The 25,320-nt window shown below is 33.5% G+C and overlaps 3 protein-coding genes across 8 annotated transcripts; 1 reads left to right on the top strand and 2 right to left on the bottom strand.

Annotated features, from left to right (window-relative positions):
- Window positions 1-1,234: 1,234 nt before the first annotated feature.
- On the bottom strand, window positions 1,235-5,952 carry LOC133699600 (ABC transporter F family member 1-like). The gene is made up of 5 exons (XM_062122900.1): window positions 5,601-5,952; window positions 4,960-5,033; window positions 4,646-4,856; window positions 4,304-4,538; window positions 1,235-2,718 (listed from the first exon to the last, which is right to left on the bottom strand). Exons 1-5 carry the CDS (start codon window positions 5,832-5,834, stop codon window positions 1,661-1,663), a joined length of 1,812 nt encoding a protein of 603 aa, XP_061978884.1. The 5' UTR covers window positions 5,835-5,952; the 3' UTR covers window positions 1,235-1,660.
- Window positions 5,953-10,543: 4,591 nt separating this feature from the next.
- LOC133698667 (uncharacterized) lies at window positions 10,544-13,587 on the top strand. 6 transcript variants are annotated; one of them, XM_062121676.1, is made up of 3 exons: window positions 10,544-10,834; window positions 12,670-12,791; window positions 13,040-13,587. In XM_062121676.1, the coding sequence occupies exon 3, from the start codon at window positions 13,047-13,049 to the stop codon at window positions 13,431-13,433; it is 387 nt and encodes a 128-aa protein (XP_061977660.1). In that variant the 5' UTR covers window positions 10,544-10,834; window positions 12,670-12,791; window positions 13,040-13,046; the 3' UTR covers window positions 13,434-13,587. The 6 variants fall into 6 exon arrangements, with proteins under 6 accessions (XP_061977660.1, XP_061977662.1, XP_061977658.1 ...); XM_062121674.1 differs by having other exon boundaries at window positions 10,547-10,834; window positions 13,035-13,587; XM_062121679.1 differs by lacking the exon at window positions 10,544-10,834 and adding an exon at window positions 10,848-11,447.
- Window positions 13,588-21,691: 8,104 nt separating this feature from the next.
- LOC133699954 (heavy metal-associated isoprenylated plant protein 3-like) lies at window positions 21,692-23,593 on the bottom strand. The gene is made up of 5 exons (XM_062123493.1): window positions 23,435-23,593; window positions 23,123-23,321; window positions 22,763-22,986; window positions 22,546-22,633; window positions 21,692-22,432 (listed from the first exon to the last, which is right to left on the bottom strand). The coding sequence occupies exons 1-5, from the start codon at window positions 23,441-23,443 to the stop codon at window positions 21,915-21,917; spliced, it is 1,038 nt and encodes a 345-aa protein (XP_061979477.1). The 5' UTR covers window positions 23,444-23,593; the 3' UTR covers window positions 21,692-21,914.
- Between the last annotated feature and the right edge of the window lie 1,727 nt (window positions 23,594-25,320).

The following is a 25,320-nucleotide window of genomic DNA, read 5'->3' as shown; positions in this document are numbered from 1 at the left end:
ATCCATTTAAGTAATTTGATACACCCTATTCAGGTTGTCGGTCATACTAATAGTTTAGTAATTTCTCCTGAGGCGTGTATGAGACTGAAATTAATAAACATATATTTTTTTGTCATTTGTCACGTTAACAATCAACCTTCATAACAATATATATTAATTTATAATAAATATACTTATTCCACTACATATACATATTTGTCAAGACTACTTAATTTATAATAAATATACTTATTCAACTACATATTTGTAAAGACTAGTTAGATCCCCCGTCATTTTCACTTGTCAATCACATATTAAAATTATAATATAAATCATATCTTAGATATTTACCTAACAGTTCTTTAATATAATATTAGAACTTTAATGACTAAAGAATCATAAATTTAAATTTCAGCACATTTTTTTTAATTAAAATCAATAGTAGTGTGATATTGTACTTGAGGGGTATGTATTAAAAGTGTTGAAAGTTTGCATTAATAATTGTTCACTAATTGTTCCCAGTATGGGTTTTTGTTATTATCTTATGATTACATGAAAAACAAATTTTAAAAAGTTTTAGTCAATTATTTTTATATTTTTAACGTGCTCAAATTTGCATTTATGATTTGCTAATTGTTTTTCTTCAAAAAAAAATTTTGATGAAAAAATTTCCCAAAAATGAAGCAAATTAAGAGGATATAGAGGTTTTTATCCATATTTTGGATCTTCCATAGTGTTTTGGATTTTTATTTTAATCACCTTTGGTTTTTATTAAATGAACTACATTGATAAAATTTAAAAAAAATAAGAAAATTAGATCAATAAGAAAAACATTGGTGAAAATTAGATCAAGCGCTTTCACTATTTACCATAAGAAATCCTAGTTGTTGTTTTTTTTAGAGTTGTAGGTAATTCTCGGGGTACTATTTCTACAATTGTGTGAAAGTTGGGATTTTTCTATGGCTGTTATTGCACAATCAGATTATTTATTGATTAGAAAACTTTTTTTGCGGGCAATGTGCTGAGACAGCGTGCCATGCTCCCAGGGGTTGGTGTTTGTGAAGGACAAGTCAGGGTTTGCGTTTCGAGGAACTATATTATAAGATGTTGGATGACTGGGTGCTTTCCAAGATCCAAGGGAGATCCAACTCTTCTGTTTCCAGGGAGAATACTGATTTGTAATCTGGCTGTTCCCTGTCTTTCTTTAGGGTTTTTCCTGCTTTGTTGCCGAGTGTTTCATCATGGAGACGCTGCAGACCGATAAGAAACAAGGTACCATATAATAAGCAATTTCTCAAGTACATCCACATATAACTAAGGCATGGACAAGGGGATCAGGTTCACATTGGCATCACCTCTAACTTGTATAAGTATATCTTCTTGGTAAACAACCAAGTCCACTAGGGCGGGGCGCCTCTACGTAGTCAAGGAAAACAAATATACTCCCTAGTAATGAGCACAGAGGATAAGATAGTCATCGGCTGAAATCATAACCAAGTCTTGTCACCTAACCAGTCCTCCTCTACAAGCATTCATCACTATTCTGCCTGGGATGTGTCGTCATCCAGAAAGCCCAACATTGCGAATATGCAGCTGTTGGGACAGAAAGTGATAGACAAACCATAGGCCAAAGCACGCAGATAATATGATAAGATCTCCAAATACATCCTGTGTTCTACCTTTAATCAGACAAACCGGCCTTCATCTTGAGGTGCTTCTTGAAGTCCATAATGTCACCCTCCCACCGGGTAACAGCTTGATTTTCGCATACCCAAATCTCCTCTGCTACCTGATTTATGAGCCTGAAATCATGGCTAACAAGAACCAGACCCCCATCCCACTCATTCAATGCCTCGGCCAGAGAGTCAATCGTCTCAATATCCAAATGGTTTGTTGGCTCATCCAGCAGTAGCAAGTGGGGCTGCCTATACGCCAGCCAAGCAAATATCACCCTGCTCCTCTGCCCATCTGACAAGTTCTTCATGGGCATCACCTGGGCCTTGCCTGTCAACCCAAACTTCCCAATAGCTGCCCTCATTCTTTCCTCCTCATTCCCTGGATACTCTTTAATCATATACTGGAGGGCAGACATTTCCAAGTCAAGCTTCTCAGCCAAGTGCTGGTGAAATTGTGCAATCCTCAAGTGATTGTGCCGCCGAACCATACCATCTAAAGGAACCAAATCACCCGTCATAAGCTTCAGTAGGGTACTCTTCCCAGCACCATTTGGCCCAACCAGCGCAATCCTAGAGTCCAGATCAACACCGAAGTCAATACTCTTATAGATGAGATTATCAGGTGTGTAGCCAAAGGTTACTTCCACAAACTGAAGCACCGGTGGTGGGAGCTTTCCAACATTGACAAAGCGAAAGACCAGAATCTTGTCTCTCGCAACCTTTTCTGTAAGTCCACCCCGCTCCATTTTTGCAAGAGTTTTCTCCTTGCTCTGTGCCTGGCGAGCTAATTTTGCTGACCCATGCCCAAATCGGGCAATATACTCCTTCATGGAAGCAATTTGATCCTGCTCCCACTTGTATTGTTTCATCTGATTTTCTTCCAGTTCAGAACGGGTCTGAACATACTGATCGAAGTTACCAGTGTAGATTTTCAATTTCTTGTTTTGCATATGGATAATGTTTGTGCAGACACCATTCAAGAAATCCTGGGAATGTGAGACCACAACTAGAATGCGGTCAAACTTCTTCAAAGTTTCCTCCAACCAGACACAGGCTTCTAGATCTGTCACAACAAAAGAAGATTAATCATTAACATCAAACCAACACTCCTCCCAAGTCATTCTTTTCTCCAATCTACGACTGAACTTTAAAGAGTTAAATACACTCATATACCAACCAACAAGAAAAACAGACTTCAACAGAAAATAATACCATCCAATAGTTATAGGGCCATAATTTTCAATATTTGATTTGGTAATAATACAAGAACTCAGAATAGTATATTGGTTGCCACAAGCTAATAAACAAAGTCCCCATGCTAACGAGCATCTGCGAATGAGAACTCCAAAAAGGCTTTTTATTATCTTAGAACGGAGGAATTTTCTTCGTTTTCTAGTCAAGGCAAATAAATTACTTGAGTTTGGCCCATGCACTCCATTTTTTAACCACAACAAAAGTCAAACTTAGAAGATCTCTAATAACCTGTATGGAACAAATTCAAGTGAATTGTTTAATTCAAATCAACTAGTAGAATTGAATTAAGATAAACATTCAAATATTTGTTGAAAATAAATTGTTGTTCAATTTGGTGTTCAAATTTCCCTTTTTTTCCCTTTAGAGCTGGAAGCAAAGGGATAAAACTTGCAAAACAAAACACTAGTTTTCATGAATACATGACCACTGCATGGTGCAGGACCCATCCAGCAGTAATCCACCGTTTTCAGCACAGTTATAAGACCAGGCCTGCGGATCAATCCGCTGACCTAGAGCCTAGACCATGTCGAGTTTTATTTCAAACCAGTCTTCTTTACCAAAACATTGTTTCGGGGGTTTTGCTGTTTTTGTTTTTTTATTAAAAAAAACATAGCTTGGGTTGACTGGCCAATCTGCGAGCCAACCCGCCCAACCCAATACCAGGCCTTGAGCGGGTTGTCTCTCGGTTTGTGTCTTATAACACTATGATTTTATGTGGAATTTTAAAAGGTGTTAACATGTAGAATTGAAGTTCGTAACAAATCCACCATTCCAAACACATTCTATTTCACATAAAATTGCAGCATGTAAGGAGAAGTGTTGGTGATTAGGTAAAAATACAAACAAACCAATATATGATTAAAAATGTGTCAGCCATTATAAAGCTTATGTTTTGGATGGATCCCAACTCAACTAATAAATTTAAAAGAATCGAATTGAAATCAACAACACACCCAAATTTCCAAACAAGCAGTGACTAGTTCTGATTACGCTAGATATATATGTCAAACAATGGGTGATCTTGATGATCCATCACTAATTTAATACTATGCTTTGAAAGGAAAAAAAAATTGAAGAGCTTACGAAGACATGTGAAGTTTATGCTTAAAAGTTCCTAGAAGCGTCATTGAGAGACTCTTGAAAACCTTCCACAAGTCAGCATGAATTGAGGAATTTCTTTTTTTTTTTTCCTTAAATTTGATGTGTTTTTTGGCTTCTTATGATATAAAGTGTCAAGGACTTCAAGAGTACTCATCCAATCTCATATTCAACAAAACAAGCCATGGCAGTCTTTTCTTATCTACAGTTTTGCTTCTTCTTCTTCTTCTTTTTTCCATCAACACATGGGAATGTTAGAAAACATTATGTGCAATAAGAGTACAGGTACAACTTACCAAGATGATTGGTTGGCTCATCAAGCAAGAGGATAGTTGGGTTCATGAACAAAGCCCGAGCTAGTGCAATTCTCATTCTCCAGCCACCAGAAAAATCTCGAGTTTTCTTTTCTTGCATTTTCTTGTTAAACCCAAGACCATACAAAATTTCAGCAGCACGTTTCTCAGCAGTTGATGCATCCATGGCCTCCAAACGCTCATAAATACGATCAAGAGCTTCTCCACCTCCATCATCCTATCTTATATCCAAACCAAAAATAAATAATCAATTATAGATGGAAGTCACAAAAACATCCATCACGCACAAGCTCTAAAAAAAGCAATTTAGTCACAAGGATATACCTTTGCTGCCAAGACTTCGGCTTCCTTCTCCAATTTCAACCTCTCCTCATCACAGCTTATCACAGCCTCAAGTGAGGACATGTCAGAGGCTTCGATCTCCCTGGTGAGGTGATATATGTCCATGTGGTCTGGAATTGGAAGTTCCCGACACCCTATGGCAGCTAGGAGGGTTGATTTCCCACATCCATTTAAACCAAGTAATCCGTATCGTCTGAAGTGCAAAACAATGAGCAGAAGAAAAAAAGAACAGAATGAATTTCATTTTCACAATGAAGTACTATAATACCTGAATCAAATAGGTATGAGTATCAAACCTGCCATAGTTAAGCTCCAGCTCAGAATCTACAATGAGATCATGTCCATGAAAAGTAACTGACAACGACTCGATCTGCAAGGAACAGCTAAGTTGGTTAATTACTAATATCACTCCCATTGTACCAAGATCCCACTCTACACGAAGCAAAGAAAAGAAAACCCTTATCACTTGATATTACCTCCTCCAAAGAATCCCAGAAGGATGAGCTGAACAATTGTATATATTCATTCAGAAATGAAAATTTTAAGTCTATACATTGCATGTTCACAGTTGTCAGAATGCCCTGGTGACAGGCCCAGCCGCTCGCCTAGGCACTTGTATAGTAGTGGGTGCACCAAGCTAGCAACAATAAGCTAGTAGCGAGACTACTTTGTAACTTTTATATGATGTGTGAAAGACTAGCAATCATATAATACAAGTTGCAAGTGCGGTCCTAGATTATGTGAATTAATTCTAACTAAGCAAAAAATAGCCCAGATGAAAATGATTATCATCAAATTTCGATAGCATGTGATTAAAAACTCTTAGAATCTAAAAATCTAATGGAAATAAAATTAATTAATTAATAATTAATTAAAAAATAAGAAAAATAAATCTATATTATTTGAAAACAAAATACAGAAAGATCGAGAAACTTACTCGAATATCTCTGGAAAGAGGATGGGAACAGAGGACGCCTGTACAAGTCCGATCGGATATCTGAAGGGCTCCAACTCCATTCGACAACTTATCAACACCTTCATTCTGCGAATCAGACGCCGCCGCCGTCGCCGCTGCCGTTTTTGAGGAGGTTGCTACTGCTTTGCCACCTCGCTTGGCCGCAGCGGCCGCCTTCTTTTGAGCAGCCTTCTTCTTGCTGGCTTCCGAAACCATCTTTATATTAAACAACTAGAGAGATCGGGGGAGGGGAGATGGAGGTATCTAGGGTTTGATGTAGCTTGACGGATGGTTGTATCGGTGGTGTGATAGAACCCGTAAAGATGGGTTCCGCTGAGAGAGTGTTTGGGAAATGTTGAGGATCAAGTATTTATAAGCCATTGGAGTGACACGTGTACGGATATAGTTAGCCAAACGTGTGTGGTTTTTAAAATAAAACTATTCTCAAATTTATAAATAAATAGCATTGTCCCTGTCCGTATATGTTGGCTCAAACTCTCGGCTTATTCCATCATACGGGATAATTTCGTACATCAGTGACAGTGAGTGAGCAATGTGATTATTCTATTTAAGACAGTTTGATGTCTTTGGGAAAAAACATATATTTTGATTATTACTAGTTTGCACGTGCAGGGAACAAAAAAAAATTAAATGTAAAACAAATTATTTAAGTCTTAGAGAATTTTTTTTTATTGTTATTAAACCTGAAAATATAATCATTTTGAAAAAAATAAATATTTTTAACAAGTTAATTTTTTTCTATTAACATATTGATTATTTATCTTAGTATAATCATGGATGAGAAAAATTGTGTCAATGTAATTAGCACAATCTACTTACTACAAAACATCATAAAACATATAAGTTGTAGTGATGAGGTACTTTGTGATGTTATTTCCATGCATATGGGTCATTGGGCAAATCATGATAGTTTTATTGGAAGATTATTCATGATAGGTTCAAGAAGAGTTACTCTTTTGTAAAAATTAATAAATCTACGACCTTTGTATCTTTAACCCAAAAACAAGTATATAAAAATCAATTGAAATTAAGAAAAAAGACTAAAGGCGAGAGGAGTTAAAAGAAAAAGGTGACCGAGATGAGAGAAAAAAAAGAAAGGCACGTGAGAAGAAATTAAAAAAAAAGTTGTTGAGTGAAGAACAAAGATGTTTGTGAGTTTTTTTTATGCAAAAAAAAGTGATGTCAAGAGTGTTTTATGTCGTTTGGTATCGTTAATGCACTAAGCATATTTATGAGATTGATGAATCAAATATTACATGCATTTTATAGACATGTTTATTGTAATCTATTTTGATGATATCTTGGTTTATAGTAAACGCATTTGATGTTTTGAGAAATGAAAAATTATATGCTAACTTAAAAACGTATACTTTTGCATGAAATTTTTTTTAGCTATATTGTTAGTGCAAAATGCATAGAAATAGTGAAGAAACTTCATGAGAGTGTTCGACAACAAATAGAAAAGAAGAACGAACAATACGCATTTAAAACCAACAAAGATAGTAGACTTATTATCTTTAAACCTAGTGATTGAGTTTGAGTGCATATGAGGAAGAAAATATTTCTAGCCTATAGACAATCTAAGTTGCAACCTAGAGGGGACGATCTATTCCAAGTCCTTTAACAAATTAACGACAATGCATTCAAGTTGGAACTTCCAGGTGAGTATAATGTTAGTGTTACATTTAATATTTTTAATCTTTCTCCTTTTGATGTAGGTCAAGATTCGAGATTGAATATATTTTTAGGAGAGGAGGAATGATGAGAATCAATAAGCAATATCATAGGATCAATTGCATGTGCTGATTGAACTAATTACAAAGACAAAATTCAGGAAGATAAAAAAGGTCTTTAAGAGATTGATTCATGACATTCAAGTCAAGCAAGCTTCGAGAATTCTTTCTAAAATGGCGTTAAGCACAAAGTTGATTTCAAAGAAGGATCAAGTCTTGATTAATGTGATATAAACAAGAGATGAGGTTGCTTAACATGTACAAGAGCTTGACTATACAACTTTATATTAATAGTCAAACCTTTTAATTTGATTGTTGGATCTGATTGAAAGTTTATTGAAGGATTTTAATGACCTTGTTTTTTACAGGGCTGAATTTTCATAACAATTAGATATTGAGAAGACCTTTCGATAAAGTCCAAAAATTACTATTTAGGAATATATGGATTGAGATTTTATTTATACATGACTTTGGTTTTGTTTTACTCATACTTTTAATTTAGTTAGTTATTTAAATTTAATTTTTAGTCCATAATTAATTAGGGTTTATTTTTATTTAAGTCAAACGTATAATTACCTTTTATTTTTAGGATGTGAAAACATATTGGATTTTGAATTAAAAATTATGTGAACACTCTTGCTTTTAGTTTTTCATTGAACTTTTTTCAGAACTAATCAAAGAGATCATCTTTGTGGCGTTCTAACCATATACTTCTAGCTCCTGATTCAAATAATCAACGGGTTAAGGTTTTTTAATTTGATTTCAGCTTTATTGGGTAAGTATTTAGATTTTTTATTGTAGGTTTTAGGGTTCTGTCATCCGAGTTCACATCATCATGTCAATCTAATATGTCATCATTTTAATATTAAAAAATAAATATTATCTTAAATTTATATTAAAATTTAAACTATATTTTTTATTAGTTGTTTGAGTTGTCTTTAGATTCACTAAGTCTACTTAGTCATGTTGGAATAACTTTCACACATATTAATTTTAAACTCGGGTTATGAAAGAAGTTAGGTTGGAAGATTTCAAGATTAACATGTTGGATCGAGTTTAATAACAATACTAAATAGTTTCATGCGACTTAAATATTTTTTTATGTTAAAATTAATTTGATTCAACACATAGCATAATGCAAATCAATAAATTAGTAAAGTCTAAACAACTATTATCATGATCAATTAGTGAGCCCAAAACAAACAAAATGGACAAACCCAACAATAAAAAATACAATTAACTTGATTTTAGCTTTATTGGGTAAGAATTTATATTTTTTATTGTAGGTTTTAGGGTTCTGGCCTTCGGGCTCACATCATCAAGTCAATCTAATATATCATCATCTCAATATTAAAAACAAATGTCGTATTAAATTTATATTAAAAGTTAAACCATATTTTTTATTAGTTGTTTGAGTTGTCTTTAGATTCACTAAGTCTACTGAGTCATGTTGGAATAACTTCCACACAGATTAATTTTAAACTCGGGTTATGAAAGAAGTTAGGTTGGAAGATTTCAAGATTGACATGTTGGATCGAGTTTAATAACAATACTAAATAGTTTCATGCGACCTAAACATTGTCTTACGTTAAAATTAATTTGATTCAACATATAGCATAATGCAAATCAATAAATTAGTAAAGTCTAAACAATTATTATCATGATCAATTAGTGAGCCCAAAACAAACAAGATGGACAAGCCCAACAATAAAAAATAAAGAGAGTGAAATTTGGTAAATACTTTAGACCTACTTCATATAAACTAGGTTGTTCCAAAACTTTAAAGGGCTACTGCATTCATCCTATTTTTAGGGTGAATTTTTTTTGTGCAAAATATTTTACATGTATAATATTTGGTAAGTAGTGATATAAAAAAATAATAATAATGAAATGATGACGAAGATATATTATAATAATGAGGAAACGAAGTTTGTGATAGTTGTGATGATGGAGTCAAAGGTGAGTTTGATGTGGTAGTGAAATGGTGACAATAATAAGGGTGTTGATGGAGTGATAAGGAGGTGAAAATCATAGTTTGAAAATATGACAAGGGAGGGTTAATCTTGATATTGTTTAGGGTTTAGGGTTTACCTTCAAATAAAAAAAATTAATGAGTATTTTAATTAGATTTTACCCGAGTTGATCAATTCACGAGTTAAGTGTTTTTTTTTTTATCGAGTCAAGTCAGGTCAATTCATTCCTTTATTTTTTTAAACTTGAATCGGCCAATCCTCGAGCTGACCTGCTGCACCAGTTCTGTTTTTAAAACTATGGTGGACATTGTGTGGTGATGGGGTGGTGACAATAATGGTATTAGTGATGATGAATGTGGTGGTAGAGATCATTACTGATATCATTGGGGTTGAATTGGTAATGGTGTGGCGATAATGTTTAAAATTGTTGGATGATATAATTATTAAACTATTATTTATAAAATATTTTATAGAATTTCATGAGTTGTAAATATTTTTTTAATAAATAAATTAAGTTTATAGATTAATAATAAGACATCTTATATTAATAGTTTTTTCTGTAAAATATTGTACTAAAAAAAATACATGACATCTTTATGTAAAACAAATATCTCCTTAAAAAATGGGTACAAAGAAAAGAGCATACAAAAAACTGAACCTGTAGTCTCTTACACATCCAAGAATTCTCTAATCTAATCGTCCGTCACTTCACTCTAAGAAGGCGACCATGTCTTGCTCACAATAACAACTCCAGCTGCCATCTTCGATTCTATCACCACCATCCTCCGTCCACTCTCTCAACTGCAGCTAACAGAGAAAGCCGAAACGCGCCGCCTGCCACTACATGCGCCGCTTGAATCAACCTCATCCAGATCCCTCTCCAAAAACAGAGGTGTTCTATGTACATGAGAAGTTTAAAAAGCTACAATATTCCTTCTCGTTATGAGTAAACCCTTTCTCATATCCATTTTAATAATAGTAAAAAAAATAATATAATTTTTATTTTCCCAAGTCGAACCATCTTTGATTTTTAATCAAGTTAACTAGATTATAAATTAATTTGAGTTTTTAATTAAATTATATATAATTAACTTCTCTTATTTATTATGAAATATGATCAGAATCAGTTTCTAAATCGACCTATTAAACCATACGGGTTTTAATAACAATGAATAAGACACACGTTTATGAAGAAAACTAGTTTTAGAGAAACGCTAAGACCCCAAAAACAGCCGAACTTGAAAGCCTATCCAACTGAAGCGGATCAGGCCCAAAGAAGAGAACCCACTGCTCTGCTATGCTCTTCCCCTCCCTTCCCTCTCTCCTCTGCAAGTGCAACCTTAAATAAAGCAGAAGACACGGTCTGTCCTGTTTTCAACAGTATTTACAATTAGAGTTTTAGGATAAGAGAGATTCTGGGTATTGGGCTTAGTTCTAAACGGTGAAGCACCTATCCATTGGTGGGCAGACGGCTGGCTGACAACTTGAGGTATGCTAATAATTTGCCCATGTTCTTAGATGTATTAGTAAAAAAAATCTTGACTTATTAATTTTGATGTTAAAAACTGCTACTTTCCTTGTTTTTTATTAAAGCAGTGTTAGTTACCTTTTGATTTTTGTTTTGTTCAAATATAGCATATGAATGATCCGTTGAGCCCGCCAGTTTGCAATATTATAGTAGTTAAAGAGTTTTGTTATAATTTGGATACAAAAATTCATGGGGTTCTTGCAAGTGCAGGCCCGGTTTATGTTCCACTTAGAAAGGGAATTGATAATTGGTGAAATGATGCTTAATTTGACATCGGTTCAAGGTGTTGCTTTTCATTGCTCTTAGTTTGCTTTTCTGCTCTCTAAAATAATTACTTTTATTTATTTTTTACCTGTTTTGACGGAGATTTTCCTTAGTTTTCATCTGAATTCAAGGTAGCTATTCCCAAAATAAGATTTTCTAATTAGATCCTGAGTTAGAGATCAGTTCATGCTCCTCTAATGTAACATGTTGTTTTTTCTATGATGCTTCACTGTCTCCATTCTTGAGGGGGGGAAAATGTTGAAGGCTGATCTGAGAGAGCTTGGTCCGTATGGAGGGAAAGTTGATACGGGTTAAGTTCTTTTCTAGCCTATCTGAACATAAGACTTCATTTGTTAGTTTTAGTTTTGGACATCAATTTTGGCAGGTGATTTTTATTACAAGACTCAATTTTGTTAGTATGAAAAGCATTTCTTCCATTGCTTCACAAGACTCCTCTCAATCTCCCATATTCCTTGAGAAACTTATGTGATACATAGCATATCAGGATCCATGACAGTTCTCAGGTTGTCAAAGATACTTAGATATCCTATATCAATGACTGTCAAGAAGCCTGGCAAATTTCCGATTACTCCTTCCCTCATTCTGATAACTTGGAGGAATTGATTCAATTGGAAAATACACTTTGTTGCTCCTTGTTTCTGGCTTCCAGTGATATTGTTTGTTTCTCCTGCCTCTGCAATATGATTTCTCATTTTTTTAATTCGACAACAAATTTTGAATCTAAATACGCTGTTGCCATTGTGAAAAGTCTAGATGTACAGAGATGGAAAACTTGTCAAATTATCTAATTAATCTGAGTGTCAAGCTTCATGTCTTACCGTCTTATGTAGTCAAGCTATCTCTCAAACAGTTGTAATTTATTACCAGGACCAAGTATTTTTGGTACATGCATGCTTTGTTTGCTTGTTGTAATTGCAGTCAATGACTATTTGCCGCTGGAATGGATATTTTCTTTGAAGTCTGACTTCAATCATGTCCTTATCGTGAAGGTCAACAGTTGAATAGTGCATAAACAGGAAAAAAAGTGACCTTGCATGAATTTTACACAAGTTATATTACCTACTTGCATCAGTCATGCCATCTACATGTCTTGTTTGTCGCAATTCAATAATACTGAGTGTTTGACCATCAAGGAGCTTCATAATTAAGAACTACATATTGCAGAAGATGCATTGAAGTTTCTCTTGTGCTTAGTGTATAAAGGGAAGTCTGCTGCTACAATACTCAATGCGCTATATAGCTGTGGATAACAATCATAGAAATCCACTAAAAGCCACCTTAGTTCTTTATCTTCTGTTTATTGGCATGGTCTATAGGCTGCCACTTGTAGTTAGCATGTTCGTGCTTGAGCATGTTTTTGTCTGGCATTTAATGTTTTCTTTTTGTTTGGATTTCTTAGAAATGTCTGTTGCCTTTCCAGTAGGAGCATAAACAGATTTTTTATAATTACCACTATTAAATTAGCAATTACATAACTCTGCAATTGGTATGTTTTTTACTCTATCTGGCAGAGAAAGTCGACCTCTAAAACTGGAAAGTGAATTTGTAAGATAGTAGGAATACAAATTTCTGCTAGTTGGCGGGGCTGAAGAAATAGACAAAGTGCTGCAAAAACAATACCCATATAGAAGAGGTATTAAACTGCTCAAGTTAAAATTGTGTTCGTCTACTTCCCTCCAAATGAAGTTTGAGATCTAAGAAAATGTTGTAGGTTTTTTCCAAGGGGCTGAAATAAGAATACTAGTGGTAGTGTAGCTTAATTAGGCTAATGCTTAGCTTCTGTGATGATATGGGCTGTGTTTGGTCGTCTCTATGTCAATTGACAATTAATTTTCCAAAGCATATTAAGTCTTTTTGCTGTTAACCAAAATGTCAGGATAGTCAAAGAATGACGCTCTTGAAGAGATATGTCCTTAGGCTGTTTATATCATTGAAATACATCACAGCAAATGTTGTGGACAGAAACAATGGGAGAATTGTTGCAACAGCATCAACGGTTGAACATTCCATCAAGAACACCCTTGAGTGTGGTCGATCTTGCAATGCAAAATCAGCTACAGTTGTTGGAGAGGTGTTGGCAATGCGACTTAAGGTGGAGGGTCTAGAACAGGGACAAGGAAGAGGGATTCATGTCGATATGGAGAAAGAGGTTGAGAAAAAAGGCTTCAAGAACCGCACCAAGATTTGGGCTATTGTTAATGCCCTCAAAAACAATGGAGTAAAAATAATTCTTGATGAGGATAATGTGAACACATCCCGTCCGGATTTCCGGTGAATAACCTTTCCAATTTCTAGTGTTTTGTTTTGTATTGTTGTGCGTGGAAGATAGTTTGCATGCATTTTACAAGGGAAACAATAGAAATGGCTGCTGAGTAATACATGACAATAATGCTTATGAATTCAAATAAAAATGTGTTGATCTTTAGCCATGTTTTCCTGTTGCAAAGGGCAAACATGGATGTTCTGAAAATGAGGCTCAACTTGAAAGAATGGAGGGATGCTAATTGGGCAACAAATATTTCAAAGGTTTTTCTCCATGTTTTCTGGTCCCCCGTCTCCTGGCGTCCATGGAGCTACAAGATGGTTGCCTTCCAGCTACAAAGTCATTAATAGAATCTATGCCCAAAATACAGGATATATTGGGACTTAAAGCATCCACATTCATACTCTTTATTTTTTTAGTTAAGTAGCTAGAACGTCATTTTAGCTTGCTCTCCAACAAATGCTATAACATTCATGCTCTTTGAATTTGAATGCGTTCACCAATCCTTTTATCACCAAAATCTTGTATAGATTTTGAAGCTCACGACTTCATCTTGCTTATTTTTTAAAACTTACAATAAAACCATCTAGTAGGTGGTCCAGTGGTAAGAGCTTGGGATCAAGGGGTTTGTTCTCCCTATGGTCTCAAGTTCGAGCCCTGTGGTTGTTAATATGATGACCACTAAAAGCTTACATGGTCGTTAACTTCAGCCCATAGAATTAATTGAGATACGCGCAACCTAGTCCGGACATTCACGTTAATAATAATTAAAAAAATACAATAAAATAAATAAAAACAGAGCACGAGTGATTTATTATGGAGCCAAAATGAAATGAAGTGGTGGAATTACATGGAATTAATAATGTTTCATTGTCATGCATACCCTATAAATTTATCGTCAACAACACTTGTGTAGAGGGGGGTTCGCCTTTCATAATTATGTCTGCTTGCTATCCACATTGAAGGAGAAATTCTTGCCCTAGGTCTCTATCAACTAAATATCACCTTAGGACTTTTTCTATAAAGTGATTATCAACTTTGAAAATTTACCTTTCAATAAAGACCCGTAATCCATTCATTTTTTCGCTTTAATTTCCTCTACTCATAGCACTAACACCTCCCACGCCATCTCTACCTCTCATTCAATCCTTCACAAAATAAAAAATAAAATAAAATAAATAATAATTATATATTATTGTCCTTGAGATTTAGCAAATCCTTAACCTCACCCAACTCTTTTATTCCGTCCTATATTCACAATAATGATTAAAAAAAACTTTAATAAATATTAATCTTTTTTTATTGGGATTCATGAAATCATAATGTATAATTCTAACATGGTAATTAAACTTGCCTAAGTTAGAAAGTTGAAAGGAAATAATTAGAAATTTGCCTCCAAATTGGAAATATCCTTCCTGTTTTCTTTGCAGTCGGCTTAATTATGAGTTACTATATAGCAAATTAAGCCCAAGAAAATCCCAGACAGCAATATCGACTCCAGAATCCAAATTCTTTCATCTCCGTGCAAAAATTATGATTTCAGACAGTCTCCATTCAACATTTTGACGTACCATGAAGTCCGTGCCTTGTTTTCTAACAATCATTACAAGTAAGTAAAAGAAAAGAAGTATGCAGAGCATGATGGGTCTCAGTCACATAATTAGAAGAATCACAAGAATTGTGTTTTGTAACATGTACCCCTGTAACATTAAGATAACTTTTGTTTTTTTTATATATATATATATTTTTTAAAAATATATTTTTCTCAAAAAAAATATTAAATTAATATTTCTTAATGGTTTTCAATAATTTTGATATATTAATGTTAAAAATAAAAAACAAAATAAAACAAAAAATATTTTAATATATTCTCCGGTAAAAACTATTTTTAAAAAACACCTTTCATTATAATATCAAATACATTATTATTGCACAATCTACTAATCTTGAATACTAAATAAGTTATAAATAAAATTATCTTTCAAAACTTATCGAGCAAAATTCAAAGAGAGAGATTAAACCTTTAGCTAGTTATAAAATATGAATTAGCTAGTTGGTTAATCTAGGATCTAGTTGATCTCAGCCTAAACCCGTCTAGGTAGAAAAAATCCCGCTAACATAAAATAACATAGTCGAACTTATTCTTAATCCATAAATTTTTTCTGAATTTTTTTTATCAAAACTATGTTACTTTAATATTTTTCAAAAATTAAATTTAAAATCAATCTAATTCACTCTTTCTACTCATAACTCACAGGTCTTGTAACATATCTGCAGTGAGTCTGGTTTTACAGCTATATCATAAAGTTTAAAGTACTCTTTGGATGTAAAAATGAAAAGGACTTCTCCATCAAAACAAAGCTTTTCCTTTTCTTTTTTTTGTTTCTTTTTAACCCTCTTTATTATCCACTTTTTTTTTTTTTTTTTTTTTGACAGAAGCTGCATCGACGCTCACATGGAATGGAACTCAGGCAATCATCACGGTTAAAGGAAAAGGATTAAAAAGAACTCCTTGATCACATGGGTATTGGAATCTGCTTTTGTAATTTCTTTCAGTATAATATAATTAATTCAAATATACAAAAGCATACTTTAATTTCATAGTGCGTCAATGCAAATCATTCTCCACATAAGAAATTTGAGTATTAATTGCCATAATACATAGTATGTGCCTTTTCTCGATTAATACTTAATAACTTCCAAATTGTACATCTGTAGCCATTCATCTCTGACTGAAATTAATATTGTATATATGCTGTTGTTAAAAAAAAATTCTAATTTCTGATCAGGAAGACAGAGATTCAAGAAGGTTTTGTTCAATTTTTTTTTATTAAAATAAAAGTCCGAGTCAATTTACGTGCATCTTTACTTTGTAGAGTTAACAATTAGTTGGGTCATTTTTAATTGATCATTTGTTTTTTATTTGCTTAATTTCCTTCTTTTATACAATTATATATAGTTTAATAAGTTAACTTTGTTATTCATTTACCTAGCACAAAATTGTGTCAGTCAAAAACTTGATTTTTTTTATTACAGCCTTTTTTAATTTATTTTTTTAAAAAAAACTTATATAAACTTGAATCAACTCATTCAATTTAAATCCGTTTTTATATATAAGATTTTAAATTAATAACACATTTTATATTTTTGTCACCAAATAAAATGAGAAAGATAGAAGTACGAGGGGTGTAACTTAACTAATCAGGCTCTAGATTTGTTTCCTAGAGATCACTAGTTCGAGTCTTACATATCTCAGGATCACTGAAGGCTTACATTATCGTTAACTTCAAGGCTCGTAGGATTAATCGAGATACACACAAGCTAACCGAAACACCCACGTTAATAAAAAATAAAATGAGAAAGATTGAAAGATAAAAGAAATGGAATTATCTAATAAAAGATTTGCCAATGCTATACCTAAAAAATCAAGATGATTTATAAAAGTGTTTAAACAGCTTTTCCCCATCTTTATGGAAGTTTCCTTTACCCTTCACAAAAGCAGACAGAGTGCGAGCATGCAATTCTCAATAGAATAAAATTAAAAAAAAAATACAAATATAAAGAAAAACATGCAGCAGTGCATCATGATAATCACATCACCATGTATTTGCCACTCACGTAGATGATTGTTGCACGTCCTCTGTTTTTGTAGGGTCACCATGTGATGCACGTGTAAGCCATAGACTAGTTAATGATGGGTAGTGGGGGCACCCCTTTCTCTACCTCTGTGGGTAATGTTTTATATAATGTATTAAAATAATATTCTTCTTTATTTCATCAAAATAATAATAATTATTATTATTATTATTATTAATTTTAAAAAAATATATTAAATTAAAATTTTACCCAATAATGTTTATACTACCATGTTGTCAAACGCTACCTTGTCACACCAAAACTATCTATTTTCTTTTCTAAATTTATTTTTCTCCTATACTTATCATTACAAACATTCATATTAAATCATGTCTTTTTTTTTAGCAAGTAATGAATTTTTTTTATCAAATAATTAATGGAATAATGGATATTCATTGGTTAGATTAATTAGAATTTAGAATCAGATTTTAGTTGTATGAAATTACGTGGTAAATTTTATGGTTGTAGTTTTAAAAAACATGTAAAAAAAGCTATAAATTTAAAATATTCAGTAGAATCTATACAAAATTATAATATATATATATATATATTAATTAACTAAATAATTTCAAAAAAAAACGATGGAAGTAAAATACAATTTTAACCACACGGCGCGACGCGGAGAGACAGACGCACAAGTTCCGGCTAGTCGCCGCCCCGCACAGCGAAGGAAGAGGCACAAAAATTGCCCCGCCCCCACAGATGCTTTGGATGGACATGCCAGAGGGGGAGCCAATTAATTGCCAAGGACTCAGAGTCGATCAATGACGCGCTCTGCATCAGGTTAGCACTTGATCATGACACCTGTACGTATAGAATAGTACCACTACCAACCTTTTATGGTGATGGTGATGTGAAAAATCTCATGTACATGCATGCATGCATGTTTCGACTGTGGCATACGAGGAAGAGAGTCAGTGTAACTTGGGGGGGTAGTGATTGCCCAGGAAGATGCTTTTGCTCAATGCCTCGGGGCAACAGGACAAATAACACTACAATTTAGAATTGGTGCTACCCTGTATCCTCCTACCCTTTCTCTCTCTCTCTCTCTCTCTCTCACACGCGCGCCAATATATTTCTGTTTGTTAACCTATCGACCTCTTGTATGTTCTTCTTTTTTCGTCAACTAAGTACAACGAACTTTAAAATTGAAGAAATGATATTGTTTAAAAAAGATTTAGTAAAATAATATAGTTTGATTTTGTTATGTTTCTAAAGTACGATATTTATTAAATATTATGATTCTGAAACACGATAACAATATGCCGTGCTTCTAAAGCTCGACAATTTAAGATGTCGCGTTTCTGAAGTTTAATAACTTAAAATGTAGCACTTCACAAGCACGATTTTAATTAAAATTTAAACAAATCAAACATACAATGTTGTCTCTCTCTCTCTCTCTCATGGAAAAAACTGCGCCCTCACTTCTCTTCTAAAAAACCCGTTAAACACTTAGATTTTGCCCTTAAATCAACCAAAAATCAAACACATCCTAGTTTCTAAGCATCCTTTAATGTTTTTGTGTTGAAAATCAATTGTTCCCTTTGTTGCCACCACCACTGCTGCCCTAGCCGTTCTTATAGTCCTATAAGTAAGGTAAACATACATTGCTATTAATTTGTATTTGGTTTGGTTGAAATCAAATAATTTTGTAGGTTGAATTTTAGGTTTATGGTAAATTTAGAGTTTGTTGAATCAATAATAAATTAGTTAAAAACACATTCAATTAGAGTTCATTTGATATAGTTGAACATGAAAATAAGTTGAGTGAATAATGAATTAATTATTTTAATTAATTATGTGTTGCGTTTAATTTAGGTTAAGTTGTCAAATTAGAGATTTTGTGTATATTGTTGGAATCGACTAATAATGTAGTTAAATACGCACACACATTCATACAATAGAGCATAAATATGGTTGAATTATAATGGATTACATGTTTCATTGAATTGTTGATAAGTTGATAAATTTATTATTTTCTTGGAATTAAATTAATTTGCTATGAATTGGCATTTGAATTAATGCAATTGAGCATGAAAAATATCAATTGATAATGTATCATGACTTATGTTTAATTTTTTGTTAAGTTTGTTTTAACGTTAAATTTTGAGAGTATGATTGAATTTGCTATGAATTTTTTCAATTAGAGTTGAGGAATACAATTTAGTTAAAATTACGTTAAATTGACTAGAATTTGATTTTTTTGTACAAAATATCTAATAACATGTTTATGTTATGTTATGTTATTACGGTGACAATATTGTTCCTAAAATGAATAATCATATCACATATAATGGCGGAAGCAATTTGTTGTTAACTAGTAATTTAGGCATATCGTATGTAGAAATGAAAGAAATCATTTGTTATGGACTTGGGTGGAATTATAATGATATTGATGTTGAAATAACTTGGAGGTGTTAAATTAATGAGCAACAATATTATCATGCAGCGATTGTGTTTGATGGTAGTTTTAAAACTTGATTCTTTCATTCAAAATGCTTTGAACATGATGATATTGTATGTGAGTAGTTGATCAAATTATGTGTGTATCCCAACTTCTATTGGTCATTCAAATTCAGTTGGTGGAGGTAAAAATAGTTTATTATTGGATGATTTGTTGTAAATGATAAATGATACTATATTTGACAATCCTTTTGTTGATCAACATAGATTTGACTATTCTGAACCTAGTGAATATGTTTTGATATGGTCGAGCTACATTGCTCGGATCGGGTAATGCGATAGTTCGGCTACGAATAATACATTCCAATCGATATCAATACGAGTGATGTTATGCATGCCATTACTCGTAGGGGTAAAAATAATGATTACAATTGGTTAGGCCAACATAGTACTTATGTGTCTTAGTGAGATTTATAGAGATGCATCTTGTGATTACTGATACGGAGTATATGATTTGGTACATGAGTATAACATGACAGATCATTACTCTGGATCTCGAGCAGGTTCCTCCACCTAGATATATGCAGTATGAGCAATATGCCTAGCGGATTCAACATCACATAACTAATAAAGTCTCTTTATAATTAATATATATTAACCATGGAGTTTTTTGTATTTATTTTTTAATTTAACATTAGTGTTTTATTAATATTAGGTTGGCTTCTTGCTACGGGAGGGTCAAGAGACCGCATCTTATCTTAGTAGTATTGACAAAGAAAGCAAAGTTCACATCGTAGCGTCCATACGGTTAAATGTTTGCTGCACTAGATTTAAAACCTTTGGAGATAGGCTAACTCTTGATAATGCTGTGGTAGAGGACGAGACCACTCAGGTAGGAGTATGAGTTGGATTCGATCGCGATACTAATGAGCCCGAATCATCAAGTAGACGACGTAGACTTAGATAGATAGATGAGTTATGTTTATATATTTTGGGATTACTTGAATATTGTATTGTTGAATTATTTTATATTCATTTTGTATGTATAGATTTTTTTTTTTTTTTACATTTCCAGGGCTACTTGTGATTATGAAATATGAGAATATGATAAGTTTAATTAGAATTTGTTGATTGCAGTTACTGTGGTTTATTCTAGGATTTTTAAGCAAAACAAAATTTAGAGTATAGTTTTTATATAGAGGATAAAATTTTGGGTATAGTTTCTATATAGAGGATACTCAGTCAAAATTTTGATAAAATCATAAAATTTAACTCTCTAAAATCATAAAGTAAATAAAATTTTAGATTAATACAAACTATGATTTTATAAATTTTTTTCAAGTTTAAAACACAAAAATGACCCAAAACCTTGCAGTAGCCAAATCAATTTGACAGTTTTGGCTACAGTCTAACCGTTTCTCGAAACAGTTGCGAACCGCGATATTTCATTAATATCGTGTTTCTGAACATAATATCTTAAAAAAAAACTTTTTTATCTTGTATTATTTTAATATTTAATTATATTTTGAATGCCAATCACCCATTTATCGTATATGTTTGCACTTTGCAGTCCTGTAGTCGGCCCTCCTCCCCGAGGCTCTCCAGGACAACAGATAAGGACCCTCGGCGAAGGGCGTGTTTCGCAGGCTGTTCACTCCTCAATCCAAATTTTTTGAAAATAAGCGGTAGGTCCCAAGCCTCTGATACAAGAGAAGAGACAGACTCCTTCAATGGCTTAAGGGCATTCGCTCATAACTTATGTGCAAGGAATCTGTCCTTTGTTCTTGGTGGGCAGGCAGGCAGATGAGATGACTGATCTTGCAAAATTTGAACATTAATCCGGTTGTTGTTCCATAAATACACAAAACTCAGTGCCATCTAATCTAACAACTGACATTTGCATGAAAAGGTGAGACCACCCACATTTGTTTGTGTTCAATGCCAGGGTCCGATTTTAGGTGTGATTGGTAGGTGCAGCAAAGCATGATTGATTCCTTTTAGCTGGGAACCTTCCTATCTACTGTGCATGCATTATTTCTCTCCATTTTGCTTGACTCTCTAGTCCACCATTGATTACAAGTCCACATCTTGGTGGTTATGCCTCGCCTGTCCATTTTTTAATGTCATAAATGAAAATTAAAAAGATAAGTTCTTTTATCATATGGTAATTCTAGGTAACATTCATTTTGTTAGTGACAAGAGACAGAGAGAGAGAGGGGGAGAGAGTAAAGTAGCAGTCATAAAATTAAACCTCAAAATTAACTAATGTCCCAACATTCATCCAAAACCTTACAATATTACAGGATCGAAACCCTCCACGCATCCCAAGATAGTAATTGACATCTGTCACCACCCATCAACCCAAAATCCCCCTCCCTACTTGTTCTATTCATTATTTACATTCACCCTTTTTTTTTTATCTTTAGCTAATGACTGCTCTAAAACACCTTGACCTCACATTATAGAGCAGGCATTCGGGTTCTCATCGTTGAACCGCAAATGATCCGGGTAACCCTGAACCGGTCCGTACCCATATCCATACCCATACCCGTAGCCCGGTCCATATGGAGCATAAACAGGGTGACCCACATACCCATTTCCATGGATTGGCTGAACCACATACCCATTTCCATGGATTGGCTGACCCACGTACCCATATCCAGACCCAAACCCAGGTTGCACCATGTACTCCATCCGATTCTCTTCCATTTTTGCAGCAGGAGCAGCAGCAGCAGCAGCACCACCACCACCACCATCTTGCCCACCATTTCCACCGCCACCTTTCTTCTTCCCACCACCGCCTCCCGCGACGTTTTCCCCATCCTTGCCACCTTCCTTCTCCTTCTTAGGTGGCACAATGTCCACTGGCCTCTTAAGCCTGGACTTCAAGGTCTCGGTCAAAGCCTTCACATCCATTGTACCTTTGACCGTCACCAATTCCTTCTGCTTGTCAATTACTGTCTCATGCACACCTACAAAAATTAATCGTAATAACAAAGTTGATTAATTAATTACCCAGCATTAAAAAGATAAGAAATTAACGCCGTTAATTAAACGGAAGGGAAGATTTTGAAAACGTATATACCCTTGGTTTTGGAGACTATCTTGTCAATCTTCTCGATGCAACCCTGGCAGTGAAGTCCCAGCTTGAGTACCGCCGTTATCACCGGAGCCTGTTACCATTTAAAAAATAACGGCAAGTCATTAATTAATTAATCAGCAATCATTAAAATTAACAACAAAAGAATCCCCAGCATTAACCCCCAGAAAACAAATCTCAGGCAGTGTTCTTAAAGCAATACCTCTTTTGGCTTGGCATCAGAGTCCGGTTTTTTGTCGTTGGACTTCTTGTCTTCTTTGTTGTTTTTGTTGGCGGTGGTTGTGTCCTGTTTTTGGGGTTGTGGAGAGATGAGTTCGACTTTCTTCTTGGTTTTATAGTGGAGATAGTCTCGGATTTTCAAGGGATCCACCTTCCCTATAACAGTAAGCTTGTTTGAAGTTGCCTCTGCTTCCACTGACTCCACGCCTAGACAAAGAAACATCCAACAGAGCCCATTAAAAACCCAGTAGCAAAACGGGAATAGCAATAAAATATTGACTAGAAACCAGAGAATTTTGCATCAAAAGGGGGAAAAGCCATAAATATCAAAGAAAACGGGTACCTTCAAAAGCGCGAGCATGTTTGAGGATCGTAGAAACACAGCCTTCGCAATGCATTTCGACTTTCAAAACCACCGGGATTGGCTTATTTTCTTGTTTTTTTCCTCCCCCATCACCACCTTTCTTGTTTTCTCCTCCCTCTTTCTTCTCTACTACGTTGCTGTTGTTGTTGTTGTTGTTGTCGTTGTTGTTGTTTTTCTTCTGCAGAATAGAAAAGCAAATACCCATGATAACCGAACCTTAATTGGATTAGAGAGAAAATGAAAAGCAAGCAAATAAAAACACATTTTATTTTCTAGAGTTGGTTAACTCACCTTAGCCATTGTGAGTTAGAGAGCGGTTTCTGAGTTGAAATCGTAGAGAATGAGGGGGGAGTTGTGCAGAGAATGTGGGACTGCATTTATAGGAAGAGAATGGAGATGGCATTTGCTATATAAGTTGATGATGATAAATCAACCATATGTATGTTATGTTACCATACCATACCATACCATACCATAAGATATCGTATATGTTGGATTTATGTGGTTTTAAGGTTTTGCGTATTTTACTCATGGGCAAGAAGAAACATCTGTGTAATTTCGTGGGAGGCGGCAGGAAATGCTTTAGTGCTGTGAGATGTAAATTCTTGGATCTGTTGGGTCGTCTGTTTCTCTCTCCTTGTCCGTCGCTTTCTGCGTATTGGAACCGAATGCTTTTCAAGTGTCGGTAGTATTTTTTCCTAACTTATTCAAAGTATTTTTTTATTTTTTAATATATTAAAATATTATTTTTTAAAAAATTATTTTCGGTATTATTATATTAAGACAATTTAAAAATATAAAAATTTAATTTAAAGTAAAAAAATTCAAGATTTTAATATAAAAACATTGCATTTGTTGCTAATCAATAAAATTACCAAGTGATCTTTATGTTTTCTGGCATGCATCATCAATATACGAATTTAATTTTAGAAATCTTAAGGGATTGAACAGTAATTAAGAGAGTTTGATACTTTTCTTTCCTGTATTTCTTTGTTTCCACCCTTAAAAGACGATCGTTTTTCTGAATATATTAGATTCAGGATATCTTTTAATGTTAAGAACCAAAAAAAAAAAAACCTTATAGATATGAATTGAGTGTACAAAATAAACAAAACGTTTGCTCGAGCATGGATGAGTAAAAAAATAAAAAAAATTAAGAAAATAAAAAAAAGATTGAGAAAACCAAACCGTGAAAAAAACTGATTAAAATTTAAAAAAAACTGAATAGTTCTGTTTTATAAGCCTGAAATTGAAAAAATTAAACCGAACCGAACCCAAATAAAAAAACCGAGCCAAACCGGTTCGAACCGATTTTTATCCTAAAAAACCAAACCTAACCTAAACCGGTCGATTTGAACTGATTTCGGTTTTTTAAAAAAACATTTCGGTTTAATTACTTTTTTTTGATAAAAATCGAACCGAACCGAAAATATTCATTTGAAGACTAACAAGAAATTTCTCCTAAAAAAAAAAGAAAAGAAGAAAAATTGATTACCTTTGAAATTTCTACATTTTTCAAATCATTGTAAGACCACTTGGAGTGGATGGCATTGGCTACCCAGTTCATGAAGAGAGTCGAGTCCTTCATTATTCAATTACACCAAGTCAGCAAGTCAATTACCCCATCTGTACTTAAATATTCAAAAAAAAAAATATAATAAGAAAAAACTTTAACAATAGGCGTATAATGCTAGATCATGCTGCTAAAATGAAATCTATTTACAGGTCAATAGTGCATTTGTATTTTTTTAATATTTAACATTACTCTAAAAAGAAATTTAAAATTAAATCCTCTTTAAGTGAATGAGATCAAATATTTAAAAAAAAGAAAATTATTCCGCACATCCCAAAGTGTACTCAATTTTATAATTTATTTTCATAATTTTTAAAATTACAAAAAAATCATGAATTTTATATAGTCATGACTCTTTACATGACATAAAAAAAATTAATAAAAAAATTTAATTATTTATAATATTGTCATTATATTTTATTTAATGAATAAAAATTCCTTGAGACATTAAAATAATAATAATAAAAAACCATTAAATAAAAAATAACAATCTAATAATTACATCATACCTTGAAAGCTTGAACTTATCTGCAACATTTTAACAAACACGTTATATGCTACTTTAACCTCATCCCCCCCCCCCCCCCCCCCCCAAATCGTAATC

Source organism: Populus nigra, chromosome 7 (assembly GCF_951802175.1).
Source record: "Populus nigra chromosome 7, ddPopNigr1.1, whole genome shotgun sequence".
Lineage (NCBI taxonomy): Eukaryota > Viridiplantae > Streptophyta > Magnoliopsida > Malpighiales > Salicaceae > Populus > Populus nigra.
This window is presented reverse-complemented; position numbering and strand designations above follow the sequence as displayed.

Coding starts and splice junctions, on each gene's coding strand:
- LOC133699600 (XM_062122900.1), bottom strand. CDS start 5,834: ATGGTTTCGGAAGCCAGCAAGAAGAAGGCTGCTCAAAAGAAGGCGGCC. Junction 4,857..4,959: donor CTGGAGCTTAACTATGGCAG/GTTTGATACTCA, acceptor TTTGCACTTCAG/ACGATACGGATTACTTGGTT. Junction 4,539..4,645: donor CCGAAGTCTTGGCAGCAAAG/GTATATCCTTGT, acceptor GATATAAGATAG/GATGATGGAGGTGGAGAAGC.
- LOC133698667 (XM_062121676.1), top strand. CDS start 13,047: ATGACGCTCTTGAAGAGATATGTCCTTAGGCTGTTTATATCATTGAAA.
- LOC133699954 (XM_062123493.1), bottom strand. Junction 22,634..22,762: donor CTGATGCCAAGCCAAAAGAG/GTATTGCTTTAA, acceptor AAATGGTAACAG/GCTCCGGTGATAACGGCGGT. Junction 22,433..22,545: donor GATAGTCTCCAAAACCAAGG/GTATATACGTTT, acceptor TAATTTTTGTAG/GTGTGCATGAGACAGTAATT.